Source organism: Strongylocentrotus purpuratus, unplaced genomic scaffold, assembly GCF_000002235.5.
Source record: "Strongylocentrotus purpuratus isolate Spur 01 unplaced genomic scaffold, Spur_5.0 spur5_scaffold_11, whole genome shotgun sequence".
NCBI classification, from domain to species: Eukaryota; Metazoa; Echinodermata; class Echinoidea; order Camarodonta; family Strongylocentrotidae; genus Strongylocentrotus; species Strongylocentrotus purpuratus.
Window position 1 is genome coordinate 7412764 of NW_022145596.1, and position 21987 is coordinate 7434750.

Genomic DNA, 21987 nt, shown 5'->3' on the forward strand with positions numbered 1-21987 from the left:
AAAAATCTGAAAATAAATGTCTAGGCCTACATCTACATCGAAAAAAATGAAAAGAAAGGCTTATTTAAATAAAGTTCATGAAAACAAATGGTTGCAATGATAATATTTTAATTTGACTGATTTCCATATAACACTGAATAAAACAAAAACTATTTCTTTTATAACCATGGCACTCAAACAGGTAGCTTCGCGGTATTGAACTCCTGTGCCATACGTCGTCAGTGTACAATGCGACGCCATCACGGACACCATCTTGAAAGACCCCAAATCGTCCGATTCTGGCTGGCTAGAATGCATGAGGTCAAGTCAAAATTCCTTTGAATCTGATGAATTAATCTGGTCTGTGCTAAAATGTCTTCATGTGCTGCTACTAATTGTAAAAACCGTTCGGATCGAGCTGTTGTTCGTGGAAGGTCATTCCACAGGTAAGTTTTAAAACCAATTGATGGCAATGCTATGACAACATTCGAAATCCATGCTTCAGTCCCATACTATTACAAACCATGTTAGCGTGAATTAGAAAACCACCATTCGCTCAGCTCCGCTCGCGCTCCACATAAACACACACCGCAGCGCTTCATTGCGTGAGACACTTTAGTTAACTTTGGTGTTGAGGCCTGAAGCTTCAGCTCTATATGTGCCCCTCTTTACTGCATGGATTCGCGTTGGTATGGGTAGTATTTCAGCGGGTGGTGCTTCCAATGATTTGCAAGTTCCGACTTGTTGATGAGACATAAATTTAATGGCAATTTCAGGAAGGTTATTCCAGCAGAATCCAGCTATTTATCATCATGATAAATAGCTGGAATAACCTTCCTGAAATTGCCATTAAATTTATATTTATGCTCCACACTGAAAATGACATCTGCCTCCTCTTAGATTTGCAATGGGGCTCCCTTATTTTGAGCCTGTGTCCCCTTGTTCTGGATTCTTTGATGATTTCATTCTTCTCTACACATTGATCTCCTTCCCATCCCTATGATGAACTCTACACACACCTGCGTGTGCGTGCTGACGAGCAAGTGGTTTCCAAGACCATGATAAAGCAGACGTCTTAATCTATTCTTCTTGTTAATATACTTGATGCCCAACTTACCCAAGACCGTCGTAGACAAGAATAACACACATATTTGTTGAACGTGAACTCTGTTTCTACAATGTAATTTTTGTTGCTCTTCTTGCATATTTTTTAGTCAAGTTAGTTAGTGTAGACTGCACTGATGAGTCTAGATGACTAGATCTCTATCAACGATTGAGTGCGGTTAGAAACTTGGATAGAAAATGGAAAATTTTATTCCTACAAGGTCTAACAACAGTAAACGGTATGAACCTTGGAGTCGCACCCAATTTAGCGCTAAAAAGTACAAATTTTTCTCACACATCCTGCACAGCAAAATAAAATTCTCTTAGACTTAATATCTTCTTCTTACTCTTCCTCTTTCTCTTTCTCTTCCTCTTTTTCATCTTCTCTTCCTTCATCTTGTTTTTCCCTTCTTCTCCTCCTTTCTCCCTTCTTCTCCTCCTTTCTATATTTTTGTTCCCTTCATTTATTTCTTTGTATAACATACACAAACGCTTTCTTATTATTATCACCACAAAAAAATCTATAATTTTTTATCCTCATCATCACTACTATTCTTATTTCATGCAGGTGTAGATGCATTTAAAAAGTTCTCAGCACACATAATTTTTCACAACTTTCTTTTTTCAGACTACCCCTACGAGACCCTGCTTTGTTGAAGGTATGGCTTTCACAGATGGGGAGAGAGTCCTGGAAACCGAGACCGAGTTCTGCCATCTGCTCGGACCACTTTGAGAAGATCTGCTTTGATCGCACAGGACAAACCACAAGGATTCGCGAATCTGCAGTTCCCACGCTTTTCAACCTCCCACGAGTCCCTTTCAAACCAAAGGTAATTCATGGTTTATAGAAATGTCTTGTTATCATTCAGTCGCAGATACAGTATTTTCATGCCAGGAAATTGAGAGCAGAAGTCAGAACCTCTGATAAGTGGGAGTGTGTGTGTGAGAGAGAGAGAGAGAGAGAGGGGGGGGGGGGGAGGAGAGAGAGAGAGAGAGAAATTGAAATTGAAATTAAGTGCCTTTGTTCATTTGTTGACCAAAGTCCAAACAACTCTAGTCTGGGCTCTCTTAGAATCCTCTTCCCTACAAACAAAATGAAGAAATGAGGAGCACCATTCTTATTTAGTTTGTGCTACAGTTTGTTAAATAGTGTACCTGTATCGCGTTAATTTTTTTTATAGAATGATTTGTAAATTGGCAACAAACATACTTTTAACTTCATTAACCAACATTGATATTCCATTCTGAAAATTAACCTACAGTTATACTTACCGTATTTTTATTCGATTTTTACATAACTTGTTCTTGTAACTATTTAAACATACTTGTACTTGCTTATTTTTTACTTCGTAAAGCCCATAGAGAAACTTCTGTTTATTATATGCTCAATAAATCTATCTTTATTATTATTGTTATTAAGTGTAATAAGGTATAATTTATCTGACTAGCTTTAACATAATTTATATACTTAATAATATGTAGATCATTGCTATCAGGTAAGCAGCTGACTAACCTTAACATTGTTAAATTGTAGTAAGGTTTGAACACACTTGTTAAATGGCTTAAGATTATTTACTTCTTTAATCAGCCAAATCTCATTAATGTATTAGGGTTTCAAATCACAATTTGTATTAACCTTTGACAAAATATAAATGAAAGGTTGACCAAAATGTATTGATAGTTAGATACCTGTATCTGTCTGAATGACTAACTTTATACATTTTTCTTCTAATCTTTCACTTTCTCAGAAAACAAAAACAACAAAACAGAAAAAGGAGATCGTCATCAAATTTCCTCCCAAGAAGTTAAGAAGTGGGAAGCAACTGGCTGCTCCTGCACCAGGTGTCCGAGCTGGTTCACCACACGATCACGACTACCTTGGAAAAGGCGGTTTCCTGAATCAAGAACAATTGAAGAGTCAAAGTCAACATGGAGATATGAATGATCCTCTTAAGAAGTTAAGAAGTGGGAAGCAACTGGCTGCTCCTGCACCGGTGTTCGAGCTGGTTCATCACATGATCATGACTACCTTGGAAAAGGAGGCTCCCTTAATAAAAAAACAGGCAGACCCGGCCGTGGAAAACAGCTTGCAGATGTGGACAGTCGGACAGATGCATCGAGTGATCGGCAAAGCAGCGACCAAGATCTTTTAATATGTGAGGAACCCATTGCAGGCAATGCTGAAGGACAGCTTCCAGTTTCAGAGAGTCAAGCAAATGCCTTGATTAATCTCAAAAACCCTAAACAAGATGGTATCTTGAAGGAAGACAAAACAAAAGTGAACAAGGAAAAGCAACTCCCAGATAAAGACAGTCAGATAAGAACATTGCCTGACGGGAATAGCTATATCAAGGATGGTTTCTTCTATCGTGGTAAACCCTCCCGATAAGTGACATCAGTAGAAACGAAAGAAAAAGGATAAACAGAATCAAACAGCACGATCACTCATACAGCGTTGGAGATAATCATGTGGTTTTGAAGCACAGGATGGATGTCGCCTGCACCAAGTTGGCTGAAATCAGGGCTAAGTTTAAATGTCACCATCAAAAGAACAGAAGGCTCTCAGTAAAGATTAAGGCTTTGACGAGGAAAGTGCAGGAGCTAAGGGACGGACAGTTTGCAATTAACAATACTTTGAAGTTTCTAGAGTCTCTGGAGTATAGGCCCAACTTCGGCACATGATTTCAAGCCTGATTTCTTACTTTTCTTGAAATTTGTTATTTTGTGTCATGAAATTAATTCACCATATATAGTATACTGCATCTCTGTCAAAATAGGTTTTTAGTTATCAAGAACAAGACAAAGTGTTTTGTTAAGTTTTAGCTACAGAATGTTTCCTTTCTTGCAGGGAACATTTGACACATGACCATAAAATATTTTTTAAATATTGTTAGAAAGGATATCCAAATACCTGAAGTTAAAAACATGCTGTCCTAAGCATTTTTTATATTATTTAAAAAAACTGTTTGAATGGAAATGAGCCCTTAATCTTGACATGTATTCGAATATAATAAAATCATTTTTCTACATCTAAATCTTATCTAAATTACTCTCATATTTCATTGGGAACCTACATTTTTGAAATGGTTCAATTGTTATTTTGGATGTTATGGGTTTAATCATTGTCATATCTATATTTTTGAAAACTTCCAATATAGTTAATATTATCATCAAAGTTTTTTTTCTTTTCTAAATGTATGTCTTCTTCAAGTTTTGCCCTTATGAGTTCATTATGATAGACTCTACACGTTTACAGAGCTATTATTTTATAATCCATTTTTGCATACGGTCAGTTTGCACTAAATACCTAAGAAAACGATACTCTTTGTAATCCTATTATCCATAACATTATTTTGTCTCTTGTAAATTCTTATACTTAAAGTGTTAGCTAATTTCTAAGACTTTTTCCCTTTTGAAAGACTACCGTAAAGCTATTTTTCTATGTGATTTGCAAGGACTGTTTATGAACAACCATTCATGAATCATTCTTGTTTAGGAATTGATAAACTTTCCATCTGACTGTTCAATGAAATATTTTGGCTGATATTCGACACGTCTTCTGTATTATCTCTCTTATTTACCTCTCCTTTCTAGATCTCTTTCTCTATATTTCAATTTTTTCTCGATTATCATTAACAAAAAATGATTTCCCCATTTTTGATTTTTGATTTCGTTTTCTCTCCCTTTCTCTTCTCATTTTTTTCATTCTAGCTTATACACCCTCTCTGTGTTACAGCTTTCCGTGTTACCAAATGTTTGTGTCTATGATTACCTGTTTATTCTTATTTAATAAAAGTAGAGTGAAGCTCCATATTCATGACACTTTATATAAAATGTAGCTCTCAATATTTCAATGTGAACGATTGTAATTTGCCCATGCTTTTGTTGTTGTTGTTTCTCATTGAAATGAAATGATAAAATATGTGAAAATTGTCATTACATATCACAAGGGACATGTCAAAAAATTGTTGCAAATTGTATTTGATATAAAAATAATTTGCTAATTTAAGATTATTCTAATTTTTAGATGATAATGCAAACTCGGACGGAAAAGATAACTTTGGACTACTTGGTAACAACATCAACCAATTAATTGTCATCGGCTGTTGACTTTACTTGCTAGTGGTGATTTTGTCCCATTTCAGTCATCAAATATTTGACTCGACTAGCCAAGACGTAGAGTTGCGAGGGCGTTTAACAAATACAAATATCTAATCATTGGAACCTCATTTTCATGACGTCAAGCTACTGTTATCATTCGGTTGTTGGGTTTACTATGGGTCGTAACCAATTGCAAAGTCTTAACTTAGCCTTAATCAACTTTGTTGATACAATGTATCCGTGTAAGAATTTTGATTTTCAAAATGATTCCTTTCGTTTTAAATGAAGTCCAATAACGTATCAAGACATAAACATAAACACAATGGCCCGAATTCACAAAGGAGGTTTGTCGACAAACCTTGGTTTTCGTACGTCATATGACTCGTTTTACGCGTTTTTTACAAACTTGGTTTGTAAAGAACAAAAGGAGGTTTGGCGAAACAAAAGGAGGTTTGAGCTCGAACCTTGCTTTGTGAATTCGGGCCATTGTGATCGGAAGAGTGTATGCAACCCCCTTTTTTCCAGGCGTATGACATTTTTTTGAAACTTAAGGAAATATTTTTGGTCGCGGTATGTCTTCAAAATGCCTCAAATTTCCTCAGAACAGGGGGGGGGGGGCATACTGGTAGCCTGTCTTTAAAAAAGCATGTCTTATGTCTTATTTTCATGGAAAAACGGTTGGTTGGCAAAATTAAAAAATGATTGGGAGAATTTACTGTAAGAGGGTGTTGCACATGCAGTGACGCCTCCAAAGAAAACCATAAATATCTTTGTGATTTGAGAATTGTTCATGATTTTTTGCATGTTAGAGGGTTGTAGAAGGAATATAATAAGTAACATTTCATACGCGGTTTTTTCATCAACCTTTGACAATGTTGCCGAGTGACTTTAACTCTGTACACCCGTTGCAAGTTGTATCGATTAGTGCCTTCAAATGGGAGGGGTGGCAGCATAGTAGGTTCCTGTTATATTGGACACGGTACAACTACAAGGGCATTGTCCGAGATCGCTTTCCGAGATGGAGCGAACGATCGGGGTTGGCCTGGGAGGGGGGTCATAACCCCCTCCCAGAGTAGGAAGCATTTGCAATTTTAGAACCACATTAGGCGCATTTTCAGGCACTTCCTGGAGTAATATGATGTAAAATGGCTTTTTACTACCCCCTCCAAGAGTAGGGATCTTTTGCAGTTTGAGAACCACATTTGGCGCATTAATGTCCACCGGCACTTCCTGAAAAAGAACGAGGCCTTCTGATTAGTTAAAAGTTAGAGAAAAGTGATCTGTCACGTCGCGAGACGTTGTATATGCTTCGTTGCTGCACAATGTATCAAGACGGTGGTCTGGTATTTCACCAGTTCCGTCATCAGTAGTACTTGCAAAAATTATCTCGAGTGTATAAACTGTGTTGTTATCAGGGGCGTCGCTAGACCTTTTTCAGTGTGGGGAGGGGGGGGGGGTTGTAGAGGCCACCTATTAACGACAAAACTAGTCACCAATTACCGACAAATATATTAATGTCAATGTCCCAATGTCTACAAATTTAACCCTATGAACCAGGGCCCAGGAACTAAGTTATTTTCCAGTTTCCCCCTCCCGCGCGAAGCGCTTAAGCTCTGACACTTCATTAAATTATTAGAGAAAGAAGACGATTTGTTGTACCGTTCTCGACTCTAATCCTTGTCTGAATTCAGCCCCCCCCCCCCTCCATCGCAAAGCGCGGAAGTTTTAACGTTACTTATTAGAGAAAGAAGACGAAAATTTGTTGTACCGTTCTCGACTCTTATCCTTGTCTGAATTCTGTCCCCCCCCCCCCCCCCCCCCCCCCTATCGCGCGAAGCGCGGAAGTTTTGACGTTTCATATGATTATTAAAGAAAGAAGACGATTCGATGTAACGAATCTTAATTATTGTCTGAATTTTCAAAAATGTTTCCTTGTCCGATAAAAGTCACAGTTCGTAGAGGAAAAAAATTGCCGGCCGACCGACATAAAACATCTTACCGACTTCAAACTTCTGCATTGCTCCCTCGACGTGGTGACTCCACCCAACATCCCCGCTCTCTCTTACTCCCACCCCTATTCTCTCAGGCTCTTACCCCCCTCTCTCTCCTCTCTTTCATCCCCCGTTTCTTTTGTTTCCTTTTACTCTTCTTTTTTTCCTTTTCTCCTGTTCTCCCTTTTCTTTCTTTTCCTTTCTTTCCTCTACTTCCTCTTTTCTCTTCTCTTTCCTTTCCTTTCCTTTTTTCTTTTCTCTCCCTTTCGCTCTCATTTCCCCTCCCCCTTTTCTCATTTTCCCGACAGCAGCGTAAGTTTACCGACAATATACTGACAGGTGGGGGGGGGGGTGTCCTACCCCACACCCCCTTTAGCGACGCCCCTAGTTGTTTTTCCATTATTATTTCACAATACATTTCCTCATGCTCTCGCACCTCTCTTCTATTATTGTTTAATTCTCATTTATTTTTTCCTTTCTCCTTTAACTCACAAAAATGCTCTCTTTTCCCCCTTTTTTCCATCTCTTTTTTTGTTTTTTTGTTCTTCGTGTCCTTTTTTTTGGGGGGGGGGGGGGGGTGCTACATGCCGAGCAAGAGGGATCCCATATTATGCACACTGCAAATTTGGGCGCCCCCGCCCCTTTCCCGGTCCAAAAACACTAATATTATACCACCCCCTTTCTTTCTTTTCCCTTCTCATTATTCTCCTTTTCCCCCTTTTCTCTCCTCCGTCTTTCCCCCTTTCTTCCCTTTCCGCCTTTTCTCTCTCCCCCTTTCTTCCTTTCCCCTCCTTTTTCTCCTCTCCCCTTTTCTCTCCTCCCTCTTTCTTCTTCTTTCTCTCTTCTCTTTTCTTTCCTTTCCCCTCCTTTTTCTCCCTTTCTCATTTTTTTTTCCCCCTTCCCCCTTTCCCTCTTTTTTTTTTACCGGGGGGGGGGGGGGGCACGTGCCCCCTGTGTCCGTATGAATCCGCCACTGAAGTAGATCATCATCTAGACTATATAAAATACTATTTTTTTAGTGAAAACTCTGACAGGGGATTTCTAAGTCTTGAATAAAAAAAGACTGGGGCACTTGAACTACGGGAAATAGGGGCACTGTTGCGACACTGTCCTCGATCCACATGATCACCTCTCCCCCCCCCCCATAACCTTTCACTTCGCCAATGACAAAGGTCAATGTAAATCTTTATCTCACACACCGGGCAAGTATTACATCAGAATCACGGAAACGTAGAGCAGCAGAGGACACTAGCAGAAGTTAGTGTCCCTTTATAGAAAGGGACACTAGCAGAAGTGAGAGCAAGACGCCCTCACACACAGCCTGGCGGAAATCATCGGAATCGAAGGATAGCGCCAACGAATTTCACCGTAAGTACCGGAAGTAGAAGGATTTCCGAGTCCGCTGAATGGCACCGCCGTGCGCCATCTTGGATAGTACTAGCGTTGTGAAAGACTTCGCGTGCTATGTGTGAGCTCAACTCTTATCTGCAAAATGCCATTTTGTGCAGCTTTCAACTGCACCAATCGCCTTAAAAAAGGCTCTGGAATAACCTTTCATAGGTAAGTGATCACTTCATTAAAAACATGGCAAAAATAAACAGTTTTGCATGATATCTGAACGCAGAAGCCACAGTATGACTTAGCGTGTATTTGTACATTGGTCCCATCTATTCATTTCCATGTTTGTGAACTCTTTTCGCTCGAGCTCAATGACATCGGCTATGAACTATCAAAAATATTGAATTCCACAGAGCTGCAAAGTTTTATAAACCGATAATATCGAATACATGATATCCAGAAAATGCTGTACTGTTTTTTTCGGGGGGATTTCATTCGGGCATAAGCAGCTAGCAGGTCACTTTCTTTGTGAAACTTGGTTTAAGAAGATTCTTCTTCTTCTTCCAGTATGTATAGAACAGTCCGCCGTTGGTGATTTATCGTACCTTGTGCTTGTCAAGTGCCAAGTGTACAGTGCAAGTAAAAACGCTCTACAAGAATTCTATGTGCAGCTAAAAACAGTCTGAAGCTCAATGGAGCTTAATCATGTGTTGCACTTTCTGCTTAACTTGAACATGTTGCATCGCGCTAGTATTAATAGTGACACAATTTGCTGTGAGTCGTCAAACTTTCAAGCATTATTGTAAGAAATTTACTGTAATTTACTCAAAATTTACACCTTAATTTTGGACATTTAAATTGTTGTAAAATACAAGAAATTTTACTCATCAAAGTTGGTAATTAAAAGAAAAAAATGCACACCTGCCAGACAACTCGCCCTGGTTAGCAATGTCGCCTTTGTGTGTTGCCGCCAGTGCCGATGTATTCCCACGTTTATGCACACATGTCCCTATGAGGTCAATACTGTTTATGTTTTGACTCCATAGGAGTGGTGTACTAGGAGTGGTGTGAACATGGTAAAACTTGAATTTGTTGAAACTGGAAGTGAACCTCTGACCTAATGAAACTTTTCAGTGACAATCCATAGACACAAAAATTTGCTTGGATCATGTTCTCATGCGGAAGCGCTCCAAATCCGTATTCAATTTTGAGAGTCATTTTGCCAGGAAGGGGTACCTACCTAAATATTGTGCATATATTTTTATTTTGAATGTGTGCTGTAGTGTCAAAATGGGCAAAAATATCTAAGCTGGACAATAAACTTACAAAACCATTCTCCATGTGTTGAGATTTTGTTGCTAAAACCATATCCCATTTTAATTAATATTTATCGGTTTAATTTTGTTTCCTTCATTCATTTCAATTATAGGTTTCCCAAATCTGGTTCAGCCCTTCTGAAAGAATGGCTCGTCAAGATGAGAAGGGACAAGTGGATACCCAATAAGTATTCAACCATGTGCTCCATCCATTTTGAAGAAGTTTGTTTCGACCGCACTGGACAAACAACCAGACTCCGTGAAGGTTCTATTCCGACCATTTTTAACTTTTCTGCACATCTCAAAGAGGTAAGCAGGAACACATAATTTTTATTCATGTGGTATCTACTATGATTATTGATTGTTGAACATCAAATATGCCCCATACATTATGTTTTAAAGTGGGGGGGGGGGGGGCACCAAGAAAAAATGGCACCTACAAAGGGAAATCTCAAAGCGAAAATATATAATTTTTTAGACATTGGTGTATACCCCTACATTGTAATTACAATACTCAGGGTTGATTTCAATATTTGTATCACTTTATACGCCATACAAGATATTGCTTAAGCATCATGCTTTGCAAATGGGTTTGATTGTCTAAAAATTGATTGCGAGCGAAGCGAGCAAGGACAATTTTTAAGATGTGGTAGGTCACATCGCGAAAAATTACATCTTAGGAAAAAACCCAATCCTAATGGAGTTATAAGCACATTCTTATAACGGAAGACTTATAGACCTTTGATAAGTAACATAATATATCATCTATAGATGGATGCGAGGGTAGCGAGCGAGCTTTGGGCGAAATTGCTCTTAGTCACTTGAAATTACCTAGGGGCGTTTAATGATGAGAGGAAAAGGGGACATTTATCAGGAAAGAAAAGGAGCATGTGCCAAAGTACAAAGAGTAATTATCAGAGGTGAAAATGGGGTACTTCTTACACCCTCAAAAGGATGCACTCACCAGGGATGAAAAAGTCAGTCATGGGAATAGGAAATGGGCATTTGTCAACGGAAAAGGGGCCCCATCAGATCTTGATAGATTATGAAAAAGGGATAGGTCCCTCATTAGAAAGGAAAAGGGGTACGTACAGTATCATTCTTAAAAGGAAAAGTATCAGTGGTGAAAAGAGGCACTTTTCGCACATGGAAGATGTGCATTAGTTGAAAGAAAATGGGCACCGATCAGATTTTAAAGGGGCATTTATCGGAGGGGAAGGGGGCACTTATCTAAAGTGAAAAGGAGTAACTTCTGGTACCTGAAAAGGGTCATTTACCAGAGAAGGGGCACTTATGAGAAGGGGAAGGGGCTCCTTTTTAATGGGGCACTCATCATTAGGAAAAGGGGCACTTATTAGAAAGGAAAAAGGGCACATGTGTAAATATAAGGTGCACTTATCCGAGTTAACATGGGGGAGGGGCACTTCTTACAAAGGAAAAGGGGCAATTTTCAAAGTAAAAGAGGCACCTCTCAGATTTAAATAGGAGAATTATCAGAGGTAAAGGGTGCACTTATCAAAAGTGAAAAGAGGCACTTCTCATACCTAACTAGGGGCACTTACTAGAGATTAAACAGGGCACTAATGAGAACGGAAAATGGACACTTATTGCAAAGGAAACTGGGAACTTATCGAAAGAAAAAAGGGGGTTGTGTCCAAACAAAAAAGGGTACTTATTAGAGTCGAAAAGGGGAAGGGGCACTTTTACAAATTAATAGAGGCACTTGTCAAAGTAAAAGGGGCACTATTCCTATGTAAAAAGGGGCACTTCTTAAAAAGTAAAAGGGGCACTTTTCGGGTGCTTGAGGGCTTGAGGGCCGGGAGGGCCGCCTCTGCCAACATTGATATTCCATTTTGGAAATTAACCTACAATTATACTTATTTTAATTCCATTTTTACATTGCATTAAGTAACACCTAACAAGATATGATTTATCTGACTAGCTTTAACATAATTTATATACCTATCAAGTTAATGGCATATCCTGATCATTGCTATCAGGTAAGCATCTGACTAGCTTTAACATTGTTAAATTGCTTAAGATCATTTACTTCTTAAACCAGCCAAATCTCATTAATGTATAAGGGTTTCAAATCACAATTTGAAAAAATATGAATGAAAAGTTTACCAAAATGTATGGATAGTTAGATACACTGTACCTGTATCTGTCTACTTTTTTTCTTCTAATCTTTCACTTTCTCAGAAACAAAAACAAAAAAACCAGGCAGAGTCAGCCATAGAAAACAGCTTGCAGATGTGGACAGTCGGACAGATGCATCGAGTGATCGGCAAAGCAGCGACCAAGAACTTTTAATAAATGAAGAACCTGTTGCAGGCAATATTGAAAGACAGTTTCCAAATTCAGAGAGTCAAGTAAATGCCTTGAATAATATCAGAAACTGTAAACAAGATGGTATCTTGAAGGAAGACAAAACAAAAGTGAACAAGGAAAAGCAACTCCCAGATAAAGATAGTCGGATAAGAACATTGCTTGAAGGGCATAGCTTTATCGAGGATGGTTTCTTCTATCACGCTAAACCCTCCCCGATTAGTGACATCAGTAGAAACGAAAGAAAAAGGATAAACAGAATCAAACAGCACGATCACTCATACAGCATTAGAGATAATCCTGTGGTTTTGAAGCACAGGATGGATGTCGCCTGCACCAAGATGGCTGAAATCAGGGCTAAGTTGAAAAATCACTATAAAAAGAACAGAAGGCTGTCTGTAAAGATTAAGGTTTTGACGAGAGAAGTGCAGGAGCTAAGGGATGGACAGTTTGCAATTAACAATACTTTGAAGTTTCTGGAGTCTCTGGAGTATAGGCCCGACTTCGGCACATGATTTCTAGCCTGATTTTTTACTTTTTCTTGAAATTTGTTTATTTTGTGTCATGAAATTAATTCACCAAATATAGCATACTGCATCTCTTTCAAAATAGGTTTTTAGTTATCAAGAACAAGACAAAGTGTTTTGTTAAGTTTTAGCTACAGAATGTTTTCTTTCTTGCAGGGAACATTTGACACATGACCATAAAATATCTTTTTAATATTATTAGAAGGTGTATCCAAATACCTAAAGTTAAAAACATGCTGTCCTAAGCATTTTTTATAGAAATTAAAAAAACTGTTTGAATGGAGATGAGCCCTTAATCTTACCATGTATTCAAATATACATCAAATCATTTTTCTACATCTAAATCTTATCTAAATTTTTAACTCTCATACTTCATTGGGAACCTACAATTTTTAAATGGTTCAATTTTTATTTTGGATGTTATGTATGATTTAATCATTGTCCTATCAATATTTTTGAAAACTACCAATGTATTTAGTTAATATTATTATTTCATTTTTTGTCTTAAGGTATCATCATAGATTCCCCCCTAAATGTACAGTATAACTGCCACTTAAATGAGGGTACCAACGTAAAACGAATGATGTTGATTGAATATGAACGATGTTTTAATTATTCTCCGACAGTGCTGTGAAACTGTAGACAAACAATGCACAGAATACAATAACATCAATTAATCAGATCAAAGTAGGATCTATGAAATAGTCTATACTTATGTCCAGCCAACGAGGTGAGTCAGGACAGAGAAAGTTTCAAAGAATTATTTAATCATAAAGTTACAATGTTTAGTTTTAAGAGTCAAGAGATATATTATTGTTAAATTGTCTAACTACTCGGTCAAGTCAATGTCAGGAAGTTGAGATGTAGAATTTACATTTGTTATTATACGCAGTATAATATATTAGTAGATATTTTTAATTCATTAGGCTTTTGACTTGTGTTTCGATAAGAGGTACTTCGTTCGGTTTGCCCTCTTCTTTGATCTACCTAAAGTGATAATGTCCAGCCAATGAGGTGAGCTGGCGGCAGCCACATACGGTACTTCTTCTTTGAAGAGTTTTGCCCTTATAAGTTCATTATGATAGACTCTACACATTTGCAGAGCTATTATTTTATAGTCCATTTTTACATACCTCAGTTTGCACTTAATACCAAAGAAAACGATACCCTTTGTAATTGTATTATCCATAAAATTATTTCTTTCTTGTGAATTCTTATAATTAAAGTATTACTAAGACTTAACTTCTTTTTCTCTTTTGAAAGACTACCGTAAAGCTATTTTTCTAAGTGTTTTGCAAGGACTGTTTATGAACTACATGTAGTACTATTCATGAATCATTCTTGTTTGGGAATTGATAAACTTTCCATCTGACTGTTCAGTGAAATATTTTGGCTGATATTCGACACCATTCTGTATTATCTCTCTTATTAACCTCTCCTTTCTAGATCTCTTTCTCTATATTTCATTTTTTTCTTCTTGATTATCATTTAAAATGTCCCCATTTTTAATTCTTTTTATTTCGTTTTCTCTCCCTTTCTCTTCTCATTTTTTTCATTCTAGCTTATACACCCTCTCTGTTTTTCTTTCACTCACTTTCTCTTTATTCCTTTTCATTGTTTTCTCTTTTTCAACACCCTACCTCAGCCGGCTTTTAGTGTTACCAAATGTTTGTGTATATGATTACCTGCTTATTCTTATCTAATAAAACTAGAGTGAAGCTCCATATTCATGACACGTTATATTAATGTAGCTCTCTTTATTTCAATATGAATGATCGTAATTAGTCCGTGCTTTTGTTGTTTCTCATTGAATGATAGAATATATGAACAGTCATTGTCATTACACAACACAAGGGACATGTAAACAAAAAATGGTTATGAATGGTATACAAATTTGCTAATTTAAGAAATGTAGAAGATAATGCAAATTTAAACGGAAATGATAACTTTGGACTGCTTGGTAACAACAACAACCAATTAATTGTCATCTGTTGTTGACTTTACTTGCCAGTGGTGATTTCGTTCCATTTCAGTCATCAAATATTTGACTCGGCTAGCCAAGACGTAGATTTGCGAGGGCGTTTAACAAATACAATTATCTGAAGAACTACATTTGTTGACGTCAATTTATCGTTATCCTTCGGTTGTTGGGCCCACTGTGAGTCGTAACCAATGGCAAAGTCTTAACTTAGCCTTAATCAACTTTGTTGATATATTGTATCTGTGTAAGAATTGTGATTTTCAAAATGATTCCTTTCATTTAGAATGAAGTTCAATAACGTATCAACTATCAAGCCAGAAACAAAAACATATTGTGATCGGAAGAGTGTATCCACCCCCTTTCGTTTCCAGGCGTTGGACATTTTTTGAAACTTTAGGAAATATATTTTAGTTTAAATTAGTTTGGTGTAGCAGTAGCAGAAAACAAACTGTCACATTTTCTTGTAATAACAACTCATTTCTTTATATAGAAAACTTAGACAATCATGAGAAGTATACCTTTCCTCTAATATTTGTAGATGTTTCATTGAATGCGAGGGACGTTTAAGAAACCATTAACGTCATCAACTAATTGTCAAGGGCACATATTTCTAGGGTACCGTAAAAAACAACCAACAACTACATTTGTTGATCCTTTATTTACAAAAGCACCAAGAAACATTCCACTTAGGTGCACTAATATTGACAAGATCTTCTCGATCTCCCGGACAACTCAGAGCAGTAGCTGTTTCTCTGCAATTTATTCCAAGATAAACCGGTAATTATCTAGTTAGTACAATGTCAAGACAAACATACTATTTATGCTACCGAGACTAGTTGGTATATCTTACTGACACTGGTATTAAAAGGTTATAGATAGCTAGAGAGCTCGGGATTTAGACGCATTTTCAAGTCTGGTAGTGGAAAGGAAAGAGGTAAGTATTTACAGTGATTCTTTTCATTATGATCATTCATCCATTGCTTCCTTTATTCATTCATTCAACAATAATTTTATTATGGGCACTTAAAATTGGCTGAATCAGTAATGTCAATGTGACGTAGTGCCGGACAACTTTCCATTTGTTTCAACAAACAAAATAACTAAAATGTCAATTTTCCGAAAGGTTTGACGCAGTGAGTCTCTTCTTTTCAGAGGCCCTATATTAATATCCATAATATATTTTGAGAAGTGCCCCAAGGGAGAAGGCAGTTTTTAACGATATTTTTGTAGACGACAAACGGGAGAGTTGTCCATGTAGACGTCAAAATCCTCGACAAAATCGCCAAGTTGAGATACAAATTAAATGATCTCATTTCAAACATTAAAAACTCTCTTATAATAGGTTCGATTTACTTAAAAATTTCGCCATTCGGTTCCTCTTCTTTTTTTTGTTTTCATATACTAATGAACTTCTTATCAGAATTTGATAGCCCTTAAACTGTTTTATATTTTTCTCTTGGCAGTAAAACATGACGAGACTGAACATCTTAGCTTTGAGCCTCTTCGCGTTCATCTCTGTATCTACAGCATGTAAGTCATATGATCGTCTTTAAAGCCATTTTCTAAAATCAACTGAATGCGTTATGGACTGAATAAAAGATTTACGGATAAGTATAGAGCAAAATTAATATCATTTTCAATAGTATTACACAAAGAGGACGCAACAATATTATATTTTAACACACTAAAATTCTTATTTCACTTTAAATTTTCCGATCAGATATGCATTTTCCCAACAATATGAGGTTGATTTACACACAATGTAAGACCGCAAAACATCTGTATATAAAATAACTTTTACAGTTGATTAGGGTAAAGATGAGGTGCATTTTTGTTTACATGTTTTATGTAAACGAGCAGTAAGTTCAATTTATTTATTGAGAATTACAATTAGACACTTTTTCTTACAGGTTGGACCGTTGGAGGCATTTTTTGGTTTGATTACATGATCATGAATGTGATGACAAGAAACCTAGGCCTAATCTGCACTTAATCATCGACTTTGAGAGTTTTTTCGTTTTTTTCATTTTCTTCCACTTTAAACAAAAACCAAAAGAAAACGAACAAAGTCACATAACAAACAGGAGGTGGAAAATAAAATTAATTCATGGTTTTGATCTGGCTACTTTTGAGGAATAAAGGTATAACCTTACATGCATGCGTTGGTAGAAGAAGTAACAATTTTTAACCAGGGAGCATTCCAGATTCGTTTAACAGCGGTAAACAGTTACCTGTTTTTATCATATTTAATTAACCTTCAGGACAGCACATTGTTGAATAATTTGGTTGTCAGAAATATCTTCTAATCACCCTCATACAATCTCTCTCTCTCTCTCTCTCTCTCTCTCTCTCTCTCTCTCTCTCTTTCCCTCTAATTATGTCTGTATCCATCTGTATTTCTTTCTCTATTTCTGTATATCTCACCAAGTACGTTTCAATAGGCTATCTGTCTTTCTCTAATTTGTTTCGCTCGCCGACTGTCACGTCCCCTCCCTCTTCCCCCTCCCGCTTTTGTTTAGTCTTAAGTTCTTTCTTTCGTTCTTCTTCTTCTACTTTATTCCCTTATATCCTTCTTTGTTTCTTTTACTTTTTTGTATAACGGTAAAAATGTATTCTGGCATTTACAGTTTAATTTTTTTCAGGTGGGTAATAATTTTTTTCTTCTTTTCACACAACCGTGGAGACTGGTTGTTGGTGAAATACCAACTCATCTATTCATTCGCTGTTTTATCTTGGGATGTACTATTCTTCTCTTAGATGTGACATGTCCTGATGACTGGACGAGACATGGGTTCTCCTGCTACTATTTCCGATCGTGTGACGTAACGTGGGATGATGGTGAACGAGAGTGCCTGGCTCTTGGTGGCCATCTTGTTTCTATCGATACCAGGGCCGAGATGGCCTTTGTCGAGAATCTAGTAGCTGGAGAGAAAGGACCGGTGAGTTAATTTACAATAACAGAACACGTCATAAACTATGATTTAAAAAAAAAATACATTAAAAAAAAAATCTTTCACTTAAATGTCGAAAGATTGTCTTTTTTGCCATTCCGTTGCTTGATTACAAAAATCAATTAAAACTGAACTCGTACTTGCCAGGTGCTCAGAAAGAATCAGATGTAACTGTTATGTTTCAAATTTACACCAAAAAACAACTAAACAAACAAACAGTAGAATTAAAAAATGGGAGGGGCCCACCACCACTCTCCTCAAACATTCACAATAAATGAAATCTCAACATGCTTAACCCATAAAATTTGCATCCATTTAGTTTCTTAATCCTTGCATTCCTTAACCCATCTTTTGACACCGAAGTAACGAGAATAGGGCTTATCGTTATGGAGTCACGGATATTTTATTTAACTGTATATTCCTCGGAATGACATCTCTTGCCCAAATATCAATTTTCTTGTTTCTACAATTTGCGAGCGAACAAGAAATTTATCGTAGTGAAAATTTAAATTCCAACACTTAAAATATAAGTTTCCCAATCACGATGCGCCGAAAAGTAAGGTAATGATTGATTCATATTGTTATAAATAAGCCTAAATTTTCCAGAATTTTCGGTGACTGTATCCCCAAAGCCCCCGTTTCTTACGCCCATTACCTCATCCCATTCTTCACTAAATTTGTGTTGGGTAAGCTATAGTATAAGTGCTAACTTCGTCATGATTTGGCATTCCATTTTTACAAGTCTTAACTTGAAACTTATTTAGATTTCTTCTTTTGTACCCGATTATATAAATATTGACGAAATCCAAAACTGTGGATTTAGTTTCAATAAATTGATTGGATTTGTTTATATTTATTCCTTTCATTTCTTTTTGTCTTCTTCAAGTTCTGGATCGGTCTGAACGACAAGTACCGTGAGGGTCAGTGGTTCTTCACAGACATGAGGCGTCTTCGTCCCGAGCTGGGGCCTCTCTGGGGTGCACACGAGCCCAACAACAATGGTGATGAGGATTGTGTCATGTTTCCTCATGGCGCCGATAAGAAGTGGAACGACGCCAAGTGTGATAGCAAGTACAGCTTCATCTGCGAGATTGAAAAATTCGGTGAGACACAAAATGAGGATCGTCATGACAATTGACAACTTGATGGATCTTCGGATCGGTTTATAATTTTTATAAATTTTATAAATTCTGTGTTCAAGATTTCCAGAATATAGAATTGAAAATATGGACAAATGTAGATTCAACTTTTTTTCGTAGGGTTTTACTACAACAGAAAATATTTCTTTGTAAATTGTTAAATTTTTGATCTGTTACCGCATCGATAAATATTTTTCTTAGGGGGAGCGCCTTTAAAAATTTTCGATACTTTTTTCATTTTGGTCGAAATCCTCGAATTCTCATTTTCAGTAGCATAACATGAGTTCAGTCATTTAAGAGGCACCAGAGTCATTGGTCGAGGGTGGGCGGGGGGGGGGCGCACCGATCGACCTACATTTAGTAAGATTAATACAAATCAAGCGGATTGAGTAGGGAAGGGCGTGGAAGGACGTTATGTCTCTTTTCTTTTTCCCCTTTAATTCCTTTAATCAGCGAAAAGCCATGCAAATGCTATCTCCTTTTCTAATTTATGTCGACCATAGGTTGCCCCGACGGTTGGGGAGAGTACGGGGACTCCTGCTACCACCAGGTCGTAACACCAAAGGTCAACCAGTTCGACGCCCAGACCCACTGCCAGTCCATCCATCAAGACTGCAGTCTGGTCAAGATCGACAACCACGACGAACAGGCTTTCCTAGAGAGCTTCTTTGGAGAGAGCTGTGCCGACTGGATTGGTCTCCTGGGAGAGGTAAGGATGTTACACATTGAAATTTCTAGGGGTTGGACAGAGGTGGCTACGCCATTTGGTAAAAACAAATCGCCTCTTTTGATCGAGCTGAGGAGGATTGAGGGGACTTTTAAAAATCGTTATTCGAAGAAGATGATTATCATGTTTAAAAAAAGGTATTGTTATTTCTGTTCCACGTTTCTGATAATCTTAGTACTTCCCTTATAAAAATGAGGCGTCAGAATTTGTTAATGGTGACGAGTATCAGCTTTCCTCAAGAGGGCTTCCCGCGGAACACACCTTTAAAATAATATCCCGAGGAGAGAAATAATTTTTCGGTGAATATCCTGATGAAAATTTATTCAGCTATTACAGGGAAAACATTTTAAAAGAGTATATTACAGACTATCTAACAATCAGGTGGCTATGAAAGTCAAACTCGGCTACTCTTAAGGGGCTGGGCTCCATTAATAATAGTTTTAAATTTACACATTTTATAAATACTTCTATACATGGATTTTGTATATTTCTGCGACATTGTAATTTCAGCTTTGACAATAAAAAGTCCGATATTCAAATTTTCAGGTAAACGCAAACGCAAACTCAAACGCGAACGGCGTCTCTGCCTCACACCATCATGATCACGACGACGCCAACGGCGGCAACGACGGAGGAAACAGTGGTGGAAGCGGCGAATTCTTAACTCGCGATTATTTCTTCACCGATGGCCAGCCGATGGTGCACGACTTCTGGAAGTCGAACGAACCCAACTTCGACAAGGACAATGACCGCGTGTGTGCGATTCAGAAGAACACTCTGGGATGGAATGATTACGGTTGCGGTAACGAGATGAGCTACATTTGCGAGTTAAAGAAACCAAGCTTCTAAGAAATGCTTGTTAAGTGTTAAGTCTGCCCTCTGAAAGTACAGGAAGGGAAATGCATTCTTTTAGAAGTCATTCTAAAGAGGGGGTCATTTCGTTTCGGGTGGGAATTCACGCTAATAATAATAATTGAATACACTCTCAAAAGAGTAATTAAACCACTCCTTTGGAATTGATTCCACTCTAAGTTAGAGTGTTTTCAACTCCTGAACAAAGTTATCCCTAGTATGACTTCTGGATTTCCACTTTTCTGCTGTCAGAGAGTGGGTTTTTAGCACTGATTTCATATATTTGATTTTAATTTAAGAGATGCTGAGAGTAAATTATGCTAAAGAGCATTAACGAAACAAAATATCAACTGTAAGAAAATGGTGATTATTTTTGTCTTTGCCAATAGAGAAATTATTGCATTGCATTGGTATAGTCGAGATTATCTTGCTTTTTATAACGTTTTTGAGCATTAATCAATATAGATCTGTGTTTTTAATCAAGTTTATATTGTACCTATTTTGCCTTTTTTTTATCAAATAAAGTTATTGATACCATTTAGATAATTTGTCACAACTTAGCAGTGGTCTGTCTGTCTCTTCTTATGCACCTCAAATGTAACATTTATATATTGTAATTATTATTTACGACAAACTGTGTATATTCCTATAAAAGAAGCCAAATACTGATTCAACAAAATGTTAACACCGTCATTTCCATTGAAAGATTTTGACAATCATTGAACCACAATCTAGAAATAAATAACAGCTCCCTAAAACAATGTTCCTGATTACCCTCGAATCGTTAACCTCATTTTGATTACATTTAGGATGGGAATGCATTAAAAGGCTAAATTCTAAAATGTGTTATCTTGGGGGGGGGGGAGGGGAGGTAACTCCATTTTTAAGCACTGTTAGATGGGGACGTAGTGCCAAAGTTATTTGAACTAAGTTCTCCTGCAAGGAATTACTGCGATTGCAATGGCGCCCACTGCGGGCAGTGGGCCGAACACGAAATCTCCTCCCTCCTCCACATCCCCGGTCCACATCCCTCCCCCGCCCTTTCTTCCTCTCCCTCTCTCTCTCTCTCCCCCCTCTCTCTCTCTCTCTCTCTCTCTCTCTCTCTCTTTCTCTTTTTTCTCTCTCTCTTTTAACTTTTCTCTCTATATTTTCTCTCTCTTTCTATTTTCTCTCTCTCTCTCCTTTCTCTCTCTCTCTCCCTCCCTCCTCCCCTCTCTCTTTCTCACTCTCACTCTATCTCTCTCTTTCTCTCTCTCTCTCTCTCTCTCTCTCTCTCATTCTCTTTCTCTCTCTCTCTCTCTCTCTCTCTCCTCTCAAAGACTAACAAAGTAATGATGACGCAGGTGTTTTCCCCCTTTCTTACAAGATCGTTAGATCGTTTTCACAGGATCATGAATAGAACTGATTACAGGGGTGGGGGTCACATGCAGATATGGCAAAATGGAAGTTATGAAATGTTACATATTGTTTGCGTTTTAACATTAAAATGCGGTTTGTGTAGGTCTCTAATATGATTCGATTTCTTACTCGGGGTACATTTATGAGTTTAAAAGTTAGTTTGAATTAAGATGGTCGTCTCCAATCAGTGTCTATTCTGTGAGAACAAAAAATGTTGTCAAAGAAATCTTATCATTATTATACCGGACATTAGAA

The 21987-nt window shown here is 37.5% G+C and overlaps 3 protein-coding genes across 3 annotated transcripts; all 3 read left to right on the forward strand.

Annotated features, from left to right (window-relative positions):
- Positions 1–213: 213 nt before the first annotated feature.
- LOC577120 (THAP domain-containing protein 5) lies at positions 214–4921 on the forward strand. Its single transcript, XM_777369.5, has 3 exons — positions 214–425; positions 1712–1913; positions 2832–4921. The coding sequence occupies exons 1-3, from the start codon at positions 352–354 to the stop codon at positions 3234–3236; spliced, it is 681 nt and encodes a 226-aa protein (XP_782462.2). The 5' UTR covers positions 214–351; the 3' UTR covers positions 3237–4921.
- Positions 4922–8632: 3711 nt separating this feature from the next.
- On the forward strand, positions 8633–12391 carry LOC115922192 (THAP domain-containing protein 2-like). Its single transcript, XM_030980521.1, has 3 exons — positions 8633–8735; positions 9943–10138; positions 12032–12391. Exons 1-3 carry the CDS (start codon positions 8668–8670, stop codon positions 12140–12142), a joined length of 375 nt encoding a protein of 124 aa, XP_030836381.1. The 5' UTR covers positions 8633–8667; the 3' UTR covers positions 12143–12391.
- A 3164-nt stretch (positions 12392–15555) lies between these two features.
- On the forward strand, positions 15556–20410 carry LOC115922193 (macrophage mannose receptor 1-like). Its single transcript, XM_030980522.1, has 6 exons — positions 15556–15599; positions 16129–16195; positions 17423–17604; positions 18503–18719; positions 19259–19464; positions 20029–20410. Exons 2-6 carry the CDS (start codon positions 16135–16137, stop codon positions 20329–20331), a joined length of 969 nt encoding a protein of 322 aa, XP_030836382.1. The 5' UTR covers positions 15556–15599; positions 16129–16134; the 3' UTR covers positions 20332–20410.
- Positions 20411–21987: the final 1577 nt, after the last annotated feature.

Excerpts from the sequence above, each read along its gene's own strand:
- LOC577120 (XM_777369.5), top strand. The coding sequence starts at position 352 with ATGTCTTCATGTGCTGCTACTAATTGTAAAAACCGTTCGGATCGAGCT. Across the intron at positions 426-1,711 it reads CGTGGAAGGTCATTCCACAG|ACTACCCCTACGAGACCCTG; the intron begins GTAAGTTTTAAA and ends TTCTTTTTTCAG. Across the intron at positions 1,914-2,831 it reads GAGTCCCTTTCAAACCAAAG|AAAACAAAAACAACAAAACA; the intron begins GTAATTCATGGT and ends TCACTTTCTCAG.
- LOC115922192 (XM_030980521.1), top strand. The coding sequence starts at position 8,668 with ATGCCATTTTGTGCAGCTTTCAACTGCACCAATCGCCTTAAAAAAGGC. Across the intron at positions 8,736-9,942 it reads TCTGGAATAACCTTTCATAG|GTTTCCCAAATCTGGTTCAG; the intron begins GTAAGTGATCAC and ends TTTCAATTATAG. Across the intron at positions 10,139-12,031 it reads TTTCTGCACATCTCAAAGAG|AAACAAAAACAAAAAAACCA; the intron begins GTAAGCAGGAAC and ends TCACTTTCTCAG.
- LOC115922193 (XM_030980522.1), top strand. The coding sequence starts at position 16,135 with ATGACGAGACTGAACATCTTAGCTTTGAGCCTCTTCGCGTTCATCTCT. Across the intron at positions 16,196-17,422 it reads CATCTCTGTATCTACAGCAT|ATGTGACATGTCCTGATGAC; the intron begins GTAAGTCATATG and ends TTCTTCTCTTAG. Across the intron at positions 19,465-20,028 it reads GGATTGGTCTCCTGGGAGAG|GTAAACGCAAACGCAAACTC; the intron begins GTAAGGATGTTA and ends TCAAATTTTCAG.